Consider the following 12,606-nt stretch of genomic DNA (forward strand, 5'->3'; position numbering starts at 1 on the left):
ATTGGCTCCTCTTCATTTTATTTACCCTAGAATTTAATAATAAACTAACTTCTGAAATATGAAATTTATCATTTTTGATACAATTTATCGTTTTACAATAAGTATCAGAAAGATTTACTTGAATTATAATTATTTATTTGGTAAAGCTCTTCTTTTCTAATAGATAAGCAGCAGATGCAGTAATTAAATTTTAATATCTTTTCGTAAAGGAAAGATTCTAATATTCTTAAGAAGTATTTATATCACCATAATTAATTTTTAGGAGAGGGCACTATAGGATAAGCTTGTAAGTAAGGGGGGACGAATGTTTCAATTACTTATCGCTATCCTTTAAACACATATCCTAATTTACTTTATTGATAAATTAATTTAACTTTAATGATTGCTAAAAATAACGATGCAAACTTAACCTTTTTTCACATTTTTTGTTGTTGCAAATGCAGTATAAAGATAAATTTTACTGAAATAATATTAGGATTTGGCTGAAAAGAGTTAAACAATTAATGCAAAGATTTAAAAAATGGTTTTTTTAATTTTGTAACGTGCTTTTGATGGAAAAGTTAGTTAAATAATGTTTTTAGTAATAATTATTGCGTACCAATAAAAATTTCTACATTATATTTAATCAATTAAGTAAAGTAATAAATAGGGTAATTGCCTATATAAATTTGGAATAGTGATAATTTTGTGGCATTATAATCTTATTTTTTTAAATTTATTAGATTGTGGAGGGGGTCCATATAAGTTGACATCAAATTTAATAGAGATAGAATAGAGAAATGAAAGTAAAATTAAATACAAAATACAAACGTTTAAGGATTATTAAACATGATTCAATAATCAAATATGCTTCAAAAATAGTTAATGCAAAGAAATTATGTTAATGTCATCAGATTTTAAATTGATAATTTTAACTTAAAATTGTAAATACCAGGAATAGTATTCGTTTTCAATTATTAAGCAGTTTTTATCCGAAAAGTACAATCAATAAATAAATACCTTCAGAGCCTATGTCTTATCAAAAATACAAATCAAATAAAATGACTTATTTTTTTATATGTTTTTTATAAGTAATTAGATAGCTTTATTTCATAGCTCTCAAATGAAAAAATTAAACCTATGGATATATTTTGATTGATAGACCCAGACAGTCAGTTAAATAAGAAAATTCAAAATGAATATACTCGCGCATAGAGTTTGTGAATATTCAAATAAATGAGCTTTAAGTGGAATAAAAAAATAAAGAGATTTTGAAATATGTGCGTAAAGTGCTATTTCTAATTCTGTATGAAATTGAAGAATGCATCATCAAACTATTTGTTAAGATTTGAAGCTGGAAAAAATTAACAATCTCAAAAAAGATAATTAATTGAGGAATGACTGACTCCCAGTGATAATAAGTCATTTTCAAAAAAGGTGGGGGGTGACCAGCTGCAGATTGCATTGGAATATATAAATTCAATTCGATGGGAATATGAGTATCTCTAAATTATTAAAAATTAAAAAAAATTTGAAAAAAGGTGTTTTGGTAAAGAAAGTTAGTTAGTTATCAAGTAAGGAAAGCAGGCAATAACTGATTAAAAGAAAATTAAGGTTTGGCTACTACTACTTCTACTGCTGTATCAGAAAGAAAAACTGAAATATAAGTCTCAAGATCTGCATCTTAAATTAGCACATTTTATAGTTAAATCTGCAAATCTTCTTGACCTCTGTTAGTAGGTTAAAAATAAAATCATATTCCTTAGTCGTGGTTCTTATATCATTGTATTTTCTTACACAGTTCTATCTGAATTAATAGCTTGATATATAAAATTAATAAAACAGCTGCTTATTAAAATATCAGTTTGTTTCTCGTCATTCCTTGATCAAACACAAAAACATATAAACAGACATTCCAATAAACAAAAATCTTTCATTTGTCAGTCCCTGCCATAATAACTATTATATATATATAAATATATTAATTAAATAATTTCAAAACTTCAATTTAATTAAAATTTGAAATTTACTGACAAATAACAAATCATTTTTCAAAACAAAAATCAAATTCTGAAAGAATATTAATAATAATAATAATAAATAATAAAGACTCTTAACAATTTAATTTGATTCATACATACATAATACCTAATAACCAACCTATTTATCAATTATTCAATAAAATAATTGAATTCCCCACTTGCTTAAGTGAAAGTTATTTATTAACAGGCTTTACTTTAACTATTTCATCAAATCAATATCAAAAAAATAAATTCAAAATTCATCAATATGAGTAAGAATTTCTCTGGGAATACTTTAATTTGTGCTGAAACTTATTTTTTCAACGATAATCAGCCCATTTTGAGACACTAACTTAGTGGTGACAAACAACGCAAGTAAAGGTAAGCTATTTGCTGCTTTATTTTTCTATTTGATTACTATAAACTTACCACAACCCATATTTCTTTCATTTAATCATTATAAAATTGATTGAGTGCTCCACATTGTTACTTAAAAATTTCTTCTACTAATTAATATTATTTATTTATTCGCTTCAAATATAGATAGATCCATTCCAATTAAATATTAAAAATTAAACAAATCTAAAGTGAACCTATAAAAAAACTATCTTTTTTAGACAAAAAACTTATAAAACTCAAATAATTCTAATTTTATTTTATACAAAATGAGTTGCTTGAAAACAATTTAGAGCTGAATAAATTTTATAAATTATTCTTTTTGTAAAAGATGTCATCATTTTTCTAAATCTTTTATAAAATTAATTGAAGTGAGAAATTTTCTGATAAATTTAATGGTTATTTCTTCTTGAATATGCTTGGATTTCAACATTAAGCTTATTTTTAATATGATAGAATTAACTTTTCAAAATTTTAAATTATTTTATCTTCACACACTCCTTTGTTAATAGATTAACATATTTATTTTTGAATTAAAAGCGATCATCCTTATTGCAGCAGCCCGACGGATAGTGTCAATTCATCAGGAAACAACAATCTTCGCAAATATTCTTGTGAGCCAATCGATTTTAGAGTTAAGTTCAAAACTGAGGTAAGAAAAATTTTTAATTTCAATATACCGTCATGTTATAATAAATTCAATAAAAAATCAAATTTTGATGATTAATCAATAAAATTTAAGAATACCACGCAATCTCAGCAATTTATTTTTCAAATAAATTTTAATCATTTTTTATTTTCCAAACATTAGATTTGTAAATACTGGAAGAACACAGGCCATTGCCACTTTAGCGATAGTGTAATTTTATTGCTATTTTTTAATTATTTTTATGGTTTTTAAAACATACAATAACTTTTTACTTCTCTTACTACTACAACTCTTTCTATTTACTCCCAAGTATCAACTACTGTACTAGCTACTTAATTTTCAATAAAATAAAAGAGGATTTATATTAAAAATAAATATTAAAAAATGTTGATCTAAATAAAACAAGCTCTTATCCTTAAAAAACCCATTAAAGATATTCTTAAAACAAACTTCATAATTTTTTGTTTCTCTTTTATTTCACCATCATGAGCTTTGATTTTTTTTTATCTTTAGCTAGTAATTGGCAGTTATGACAAATATAATTATTACGCAGCTCGAAAATAAAAAAATAATTTAGATCTATAAATAGATAAATGAATGCATAACTTACATCATTTACAATTATTTATATTACAACATATTTTCATTTAAAAAATTAACCAATTAATAAATCAATAATTTTTACTAATAAAATAGTGCGCCTTTGCTCATGGATATCACGAAGTAAGAGAAAAAACTCATCTCCCCAACAACTACCGAACTAAAAAGTGCAAAAATTTTCACGAAATAGGATTTTGCCTATATGGCGAGCGCTGCCAATTCCTTCACACAGTACATAAGAAACCAAATAAGTAATTTTTAACAAGAATTTTTATTAATCTTAGAATAATCTACGATTGATTAAAAATAATAAATTTAAATATATTTTTTTGATTGCTTTCTGAAAAATTTAAATTCTTTAACAAAAATTATATTTTTATTGATTTGACAAGAGTTTTTAATTTTTAAGTTAATCAACTATTTAAATCTATAAATTAGTTTTGCTAAGTTGAACCTATCATTTTCTTCTACATCTTCTAAATATGCAAATGTACTTGAAAACATTTCAGAACACTGGAATGAGTAGACTGGTTCTCTTTCACCATCTCACTCAATGTAAATAGTTTTAACAATCAAAATATAGCCATATATTAATCCAAAATTTTATTATAAATTCAAAAGTTAAAGACTTAAAACATTTGAGTTGCTAACTTCTGGCTATGAAGATTTCGAAGAAGCTTTGAGTGAATACTACACAAACAAGAGTGTTTCTGATACTTCTTCAGATATTTGATAAAAAATAAATATTAATATCCTTCGCGATAATAACATAAACATCCTAAAGATTATTTAAAACTATATCTCAGCCATCTTATACAATAAAAAGATTATACTAACAACATCAATTTTAATAGAACTTCTATAATATAGTTAAAATGATTAACAAAATCATTTATCCCTAAAAAATAATTAAAACTAATTAACATGCAACATTATTTAAACCCTTCATTCTTTCCCTTATTTTAATATCTCTAAATCAGAGGTAAGCAAAGATATTTATAAAATATCTTTGCATTCAGTTTTGTCCAGTTAAAGATATAAGATTCAAAATAGATGAAAAAGCATTCGATCTTTTATAATCCTTGAAAATAAGCTTCTACAAGATTTTTGATTCAAATATTGCTTGTTTTTTTATTAAATAAGTAAATTTTCATTCTGATGTTGAAACTATAATCTTTATATCAATCCACTTCATTTGCTTAAAATCTAAAAATTTGTTCATTAATAGATACACTATAAAATATACTTTATAAGGCAATCATTTTGCAAAATCTAAAAATTAATGTATTGAAAGTTTGCCTATAAAATAAATACCAACCATACCTTATAATAAAAAACAATATTTAATCTATAAAATATATAAAATATTTAAACACTTATTTTATTTATAAAATCTAGTACATATATTATATATATATTTGTATATTCATTTTATCTGAATTTCATTTCTTAATTTAAAACAAAAAATTTTATAAACTAATTATTTAATTCACAAATATTTTTTTTTAAAGAAACTGATATTTTAAAAAATTTTAGTATTTAGTTTTAATTTAATTAGAATTCAAATAAATTATCAATAATCTGATAATAATAATAATAACATTTAAATAATCAATTAATTATCTATTTTAAAAAGTTGCTTAGAATGTCATACTTTTTTAATTAAAAATTTCTAAAAAATTAATTGATTAATTTATATTATTAAAAGGAAAATGTTAAGAAATATCTACAGTTGATAATGCTTTATTTTATAATTATATTCACAGTTGTAATTATTAAAGTATATTCCAAATGAAATGTAAATTAAATACTCTTTAATTTTCTAACTTTACCGAATTCTTTAAAAAGTGAAACAACAAATTAATATTTAAACAAAAATTCATCATATTTTTTTTATTTAAAAAACAATAATTTAAAAATGAAATCCAAAAAAAAAAATTAATTAATAATGAAACAATTATAACTCTTATAAAAGAACTAAGTTTATTTATTTTGAAAGAGTTGAAGTTATTTTTCTAATTTATGGTAAATAATGATTCAATTTTGTGATTGATTACTTACAACATATACATTCATATATAAATATCATCAATTAAATTTTATTTATGAAAATAATAATTTTATTTTGACAACATTATCTTTAAAATATTGTCAATTTTTTTTAGTATGAAAAGTATTTTTACTTTTAAATAAATTTTATTAATAAAAAATAAAATTTAATGCAAACGTAATTTATTTTGTGTGATTGAATTACCAAAATATTTACTCTCTCTTGTTAAGAATCAATTAATTTTTTAACTCTTTAGAAAACTAAAAAGAGTTTAACTTTTATTTGTTATTGAGTATTGATCTAACAAGCCAAAAATAGACTTAATGCTTTTTCCTTTCAATCCTTCAATAAATTATTGCTGATTAGCTAATCTACGGTCTTTAAAAGAACAATAGATCATTTTTTTTTATAAAAGAGAGCAAGAAATCCATTATATCAGAAGCTTTAGCTATGGATCTCCATTAAATATTCCACATCCCCAATTACCAGTAACAACTGGTGTTTTATCATATTTATTTTGTTTTTCTTCTTTAAGAGGCCCTTGAAATCCAGCAAGACTTTTAAACAACTCTCTGTAGATATTTTTTTATTCATATTATTGATAATAAGTATCTTAGGGTAAAAATGCTATAGCATCTATACATGCAACGTAAGTATTTATGTAGTTCTTTTCTTTGTTAATGCTAGATTTATCAAAATACTCTCCTGTCACTTAGAAATCATAACCATAGCCTATGTAACTATTAAATCTTTCTGCTCCAATAATTAAAATAGCTTCTTTTTCTTCCATTTTCTAACAAAAGATGGTGCTCACAAGCATTTCAGGACATGTGTTAAACAAGATTTCTTCCTATACATCACCATCATATAGAGATCCTCCTCCTATATATTTATTTGCGAAATCCACATGTATGTAATTTTAATCTTTGAAATCTTCTATTTTCTTATCTTCCTCAAACTAAATTTCCCCTAACAAAATATCTTAATCTAATCTAAGGCTATTATTTTGATATTAAATTCTCTAAAATTCAACAACCAAATTGAGATATTTTTAATCATGTCTTCTTTAGTAAATCCTTTTAAAGTAATTGTGGATACATCTTAATTTAGACTTCATAGCTTTACCAGAAGAGATGTTAAATATAAATTCATAGCATATCTTCGAACAACATTTAGGTAGTGATTGTTCTAAACTATTATTTTCCATTCTTCTAGGAGTAGATAAAAGAAACATATTTGCAAGCAATATGCTAACTTCTTCCTTAGTTAAACTAACTTTATCTTATTAATTAGCACCTAAGTATTTTATTTTTTTATCTTCATTTTGGAATCTAGTCATTTTAAGAGCTTATTCAGCAATAAATTTTATTAAATCGTTAAGGAAGAATTGCTTCTCTGCATTATCTAAATTCTAAATATACTCTCTTAAGTTCTACAAGTCAGTAATGCACTTTAGGCTTTAGAAGTTTTAGTAATTAAACAGTATTTGTAAATCTTAGATAAATAATGACTCATTTAGTCCATAATTAGAATTAAGTATCTTATTTAAGCAAACGCTGATGAAGCAATATTCTTTTAAGTCACAAGTTAAATCTATTTTCATTTACTTTCCACTCTAATTTATTTAATAAAATATGATTTGTTAATAGTATTTATTAATTTATTTACAACAAATTCTTTAAAAAATTCAAGTAATTAAAATAATTGATCTTATAGATGCATATGATCATAATTAATTAGTATATATTTTTAATGTTTTTAATAATTAAATGAATCTATTATTGTTTCTACCATAGGTGCTCATCTATAAGGATGATTTTTGAAAAAGGAAGAAAAATTTTCAGGATAAACAATGGAGAGTAAAATTTGGAAATTAAGTTATTTTTGGACCCTTCTTAAAAATGAGTACCTACAGTATGTTAGATAAAGTAAGAGTCAGTATTTTAACAAGAATATGAAAAAAACTTTTTAAAAGTTAATAATTAAATGAAAACCCTAGTTTTAAATAATAAACCTTTACATGATTTATCTTTTAATTCTTAAAAATGGGAGAATACATTTTTTTACAATTAAATTTCTTTTATTTACTAAATTATTTTAATTTTTAAGTAAAACAATCAATATTAATAACATAATATTAAATTATTATTATTTTTATTGATGCTTGATATATTAAATTTTCATACTCTTTACTCAAAATATGAATTAGAAAAAAATATAACTTAATATTCATCAATATCAATATTTTAAAATTCTATATTCAAAGTTTGATATATCGAAACAACTCTAATAATTTATTATTATTTGATTCATTTTATTAATTTCTAACATTTAAATATTTTATTGACAATAATAAAATCTTAAATAATTAATAACTTAAACTCCTATTAGGTATCATTTATTTAAAAATTTTTCAATTAAATGTTTTTTAAAATTACTTAATAACAAATAAATAATTTTATCTTTAGTTTATAATAGAAGTTATGAATATTTATTAATTTATTAGTTATTTTATACGATAATTGTTAATATTAAATAAATTAAAATAAAAATCTATTTAAAATTTCAACTTAAATTAACATTTATAAAATAACATAATATTTGTTTATTTTTAATTTGTTTATCACAATTAAATATTATTTTCTTTATTTTAAATTAAAAAACATATATATTTATTTCTTAATTTGCAATAATTGTTTGTTTGTATAAAAGATTTAAGATCTTAAAAAATCTATCTAAAATTTTTCTTTAAAAAGAATTTTATAAATATTAAATTTGTTTTAGAAATTAGTAAAAAATAACATTTTTTTAAATATTTTTATTAATTGATTTCACATAGATTTTAAATAAATTTGTTTAATGAAATTTAGAGAAAGAATTTTAAATAGTAAGCATATATATTAAGTTAAAATTTTCAAAGAAAGTTAAGTAAGAATAAATTTGAATTAACAATTTAAATTTTCAATTATATATTTGTTTTTAATTTTTTTGGGCATTTTTTTAAAATCAGGTTTCATTATTATTAAATTATTTTATAGTATTTTTTCTTAAATATTTATTCTATATCTATGCTCTATTTATATTTTTTTTATAAATTAAGTTAATGGTCATAATTCTTGCAAAGTAACATTGTAAAATTCCTTATAAAGAAAGCTTTGGCTTGAAGTATTCTGTTTAATTTTAGTTAAATTAAATGAACATGCAAGTTAATACTTTATAAGGGATAGATTATTTATTTATTATATACGACTTAGATCTTGTATTTAATTTGTTTGAAATTTAATATGCCAAATTGGCATACTAAAAAATTGAATGAACAATAATTTAATAATTTTATCAATAATTGATTAAAATTTCATTGATTATTAATTTCTGACTCAAAGAAAATAAGAAAAAATAAAGAGATTAGTATACATAAATAGATTAGGATAAGAAAGAATTTTTTAAATGCAGAAGATACGCAGTTAGAAATCTTTAAAGAATTTTTATATAAGGCCCACTACTGGAGTAGGGAGCAAGGGAGCATTTTCAGTAGAAAAGAGAGAGAATACTTCTAACAGAGATTTAAAAAATATCAATTAGCTTTTACAAGCTAATGGCAGTAATAATGTGCTTTTTTAAGTAAATAGCTATGGATTTAAATCTACACAGTAATAAAGCAATAATAATTAAGATTAGCAGGAATAGATTATACCTCTAATGACAAAAAGCGAGGCTCTGAATAGTAAAAGATAAACATACCCAAATACAGAATATGCAGTCTCAAAAAATATTTAAGATGACTTTCGTATTTTAGTTAAGCATAAAGTTTTTTAAGGGAATTCTTTAAGTGGTAATACTTAAATCAATTCTAGGAATAACATTCAAAATAACTAAAACTTTTCACAAAAAAATTCACCTACTTAAGGTCAGCTGCAGTCTTAGTATCGCATCAACAAGCATAATACATAAGAGGAAATAAAGTATTAAAATCCTTTTTCTGATGAAAATAAAAGAGATCATGTTTACTCTTCAAAAGGAGGATATTCTCATATATAATCTCCAAGCTCTCGAAATATGAATAAATTTAATAACAATCAAGTAGCAGAAAAGTAACCAACAAATAACCAAGAAATGCCATTTGAAGATGACATAAGTGAAGTTAAACCAAAAGATATTAAATAAAAAGATGGAGAATATTAAAATGAAAAAAATCAAAGGGAAGATGATAGTTTTAGTGAGAGCAAAGAAGATAACGAACAAGAATAACTCTCTGTAATTTAAAAACTATATTAATAAATATAAATAGATTGTATATAATAGAGTTATAATACCAATATTGATTGTCTAAATTCCAAAATTGAAAACTTATCAATCAATCAATCAATCAATCAAACAAACAAACAAAAAAACAATAAATCTAAATTTTAAAAATTAATGTTTTATTAATCTTTTGATAAGCAAATAAATAAAAGACCATTTTTTTAATAATTTTTATGGAAGTTTGCTTTCATTGTTTAATTTGAAATGCGTACGATGTAAATATTTAAAATAATTTTTATTGTTATTCAGGAAATAAGGATTAAAGAGGAGAACAACAATTTTGAAGATTCTATGAATGATATATAGGGTAAATAATGATTTAATTAATTAAATTCTAATTTAATAGTTGTTAAGAAACTAAAAAATCTTAAAGCATACTTTTATTTAAGTTGTATTATACTAGTTGATTCATTATACAAAATCTATTTAAAATATCTAAATCATCAAATTTATAATTATTAAATAGAATTAGCTACGAGCGGATTTGATTTAACTGCTTTTAGAGAAGAACTTTAATAAACCAGATCACCTAAATAAAAATTCATTTCATCACTCAGTCAACCATAGATGCCCACAATAAGCGAAAAGAATTAAGTAACTAAGACTAAATTGCCTGTAGATTCATATGATAATTCAGATACAAATAATACTGATGCAAAGAGATTTTCAAGTCTTCAAAAAAGCTAAAAAAATGGGAGCACAAACTAATATAATTTTACACAATCAAAGCTATCTGAACAGCGAGATGAAACAATACCTAGCATTCATTAAGGAACAGCAAGCTTATAAAATTTCATGAATATAAATAACTCAAAAGAAAACAATATATAATTTATTAACTTGAACTAATAAAACTAAGAAAGCAAGATATCTCGCCCTATCACTTCTTAAAATAATGTGTAAGAAATATTTTATTATTTTATTTGATTAAACTTATTCAAATTTCGCTGAAGCCTCAAAATAAATTTTGAAATTTAACTTCATTTTTAATAAACTAAATAAAAGATCTAGGGTAAAAAATATTTAGATGTAAATTAAGTAAAATAACTTTAAGTCAACTTCGAATAATTTTTATGAGCTCTTCGCCAATAATTATAAATAAAGTAATTAAAATACATATAATAACTAACTGCTATCATCTATCCCTCTGAAATAATAATCAAAAATACCCTTTTTCCATAATTACTATAGAAATGAATAGATAAAAAACCTATAACAGTCAAATACCTTTTTTGTAAAGAAGGCACAAATATTTTCATTCTCAATAAAGCATAACAATTTGATGAGCAGATAAGGATAAAGAAAGGATTCAATAAATTCTTAACCTTCAAACACTATGGCTTCCCAAATTCAATAACAACTAGTTTAGGGTATAAACAATAGTAACAATAAAAATAAATTACTTTCAATTGCAAACACAAATTCCAAGTAATAATGATAAAGTATATTCGTGTAAGCTTAATAATGATCTATCTTATATTCTATAAAAATCCCCTCAAAGTATATAATAAGGAATATGATTCTACCACACACAAAAATTTTGTTTTCTGATATTATTAATAAAACAAAGATAAAGCTTGAAATGAAAAATTAACATTAATAATTATTACAAATCCTCCTCTAAAAAATATATATAACAATATAAGCAAATAAATAAATAAACAAACAAAAAAATATATCTTTTAATTAAATTAATCTTAAACTTAAATTTACTATCTATGTTTATAAATAAAATATCTTATTCGGTATTTGAATTACAAATATGTATTTTATTAAAGATTTGATATTTCTTTTATTAAAATTAATTATTCTATTTAATTATAAATATAATTTCTTTTATAATTTATTTTTTTCTCCTTTAAAATTAAAATAAAAAAATATCATTTAAATAATTAAATCAATAAACATAATTAAAAAGAATAAATAATTAATTTAAAAAATAAATACAAAAATTTGCTTGTTTTGGAAGAAAATGCAGAATTTAGATAAAAATTTAAATGAAGATTAGAGTGTTGTTGTTGCTTTTGGCTCTACAGGATGCGGAAAATCTACAATTCTGAATTATCTACTTGAAAAGACATTAATTATTAAATATTTAAATTTATAAGCTCGCCTTTGTTGTGATGATCCAGAAAGTTTTTAAATTGGCCATTCAGTTAAATCTACAACTTAAAATATCTAAATTAAATAAAATGGTCTACTAAAATTAGCTGATTTTCCTGGTTTATATGATACAAGAGGAATAGAAATTCGTATATAAAATTTTAAATCATTTGTTGAATTCTTTTATTCTAATAAGAAAATAAAATTATTACTGATTGAAGAATTTATAAATCTAATTCAGACAAGAGGTGCTGAATTTGCTAATAGGCTAGATAGACTGAATCATATTTTTGGGGGATTACATAATATTATGAATTCAACTATTATCATTTTTAATAAATATGATTAAGGAATAGTGAATGAATAATTTCTAGATGAGTTGAAAGAACATATTATTGATTTACTCTAAGAATAAAATAGAATTTAATACAGGGATTTTTTTAATCACTTATTTGAAATGCGTCGAGTATTTTTATTTGAATAAGCAAATAGAAGTGAAATAGGTT

General features: G+C 22.0%; 4 protein-coding genes across 4 annotated transcripts; 3 read left to right on the plus strand and 1 right to left on the minus strand. All coding sequences in view use genetic code 6, as the record gives it.

Annotated features, from left to right (window-relative positions):
• Positions 1-2,268: 2,268 nt before the first annotated feature.
• TTHERM_00052030 (zinc finger C-x8-C-x5-C-x3-H type protein) lies at positions 2,269-4,378 on the plus strand (the record flags this gene model as incomplete). Its single annotated transcript, XM_001014899.3, has 6 exons — positions 2,269-2,381; positions 2,937-3,048; positions 3,208-3,255; positions 3,742-3,896; positions 4,084-4,200; positions 4,267-4,378. The coding sequence occupies 6 exons, from the start codon at positions 2,269-2,271 to the stop codon at positions 4,376-4,378; spliced, it is 657 nt and encodes a 218-aa protein (XP_001014899.3).
• A 1,549-nt stretch (positions 4,379-5,927) lies between these two features.
• TTHERM_00052040 (poly(ADP-ribose) glycohydrolase) lies at positions 5,928-7,298 on the minus strand (the record flags this gene model as incomplete). Its single annotated transcript, XM_001014900.3, has 1 exon — positions 5,928-7,298. One exon carries the CDS (start codon positions 7,296-7,298, stop codon positions 5,928-5,930), a length of 1,371 nt encoding a protein of 456 aa, XP_001014900.1.
• A 1,748-nt stretch (positions 7,299-9,046) lies between these two features.
• On the plus strand, positions 9,047-11,435 carry TTHERM_00052050 (hypothetical protein; the record flags this gene model as incomplete). Its single annotated transcript, XM_001014901.2, has 4 exons — positions 9,047-9,949; positions 10,247-10,304; positions 10,464-10,896; positions 11,003-11,435. Exons 1-4 carry the CDS (start codon positions 9,143-9,145, stop codon positions 11,433-11,435), a joined length of 1,731 nt encoding a protein of 576 aa, XP_001014901.1. The 5' UTR covers positions 9,047-9,142.
• Positions 11,436-11,969: 534 nt separating this feature from the next.
• Positions 11,970-12,381, plus strand: TTHERM_00052060 (50S ribosome-binding GTPase; the record flags this gene model as incomplete). The annotated part of the gene is made up of 2 exons (XM_001014902.3): positions 11,970-12,249; positions 12,347-12,381. The coding sequence occupies 2 exons, from the start codon at positions 11,970-11,972 to the stop codon at positions 12,379-12,381; spliced, it is 315 nt and encodes a 104-aa protein (XP_001014902.3).
• Between the last annotated feature and the right edge of the window lie 225 nt (positions 12,382-12,606).

Source organism: Tetrahymena thermophila (assembly GCF_000189635.1).
Source record: "Tetrahymena thermophila SB210 genomic scaffold scf_8254659, whole genome shotgun sequence".
NCBI lineage: Eukaryota > Ciliophora > Oligohymenophorea > Hymenostomatida > Tetrahymenidae > Tetrahymena > Tetrahymena thermophila.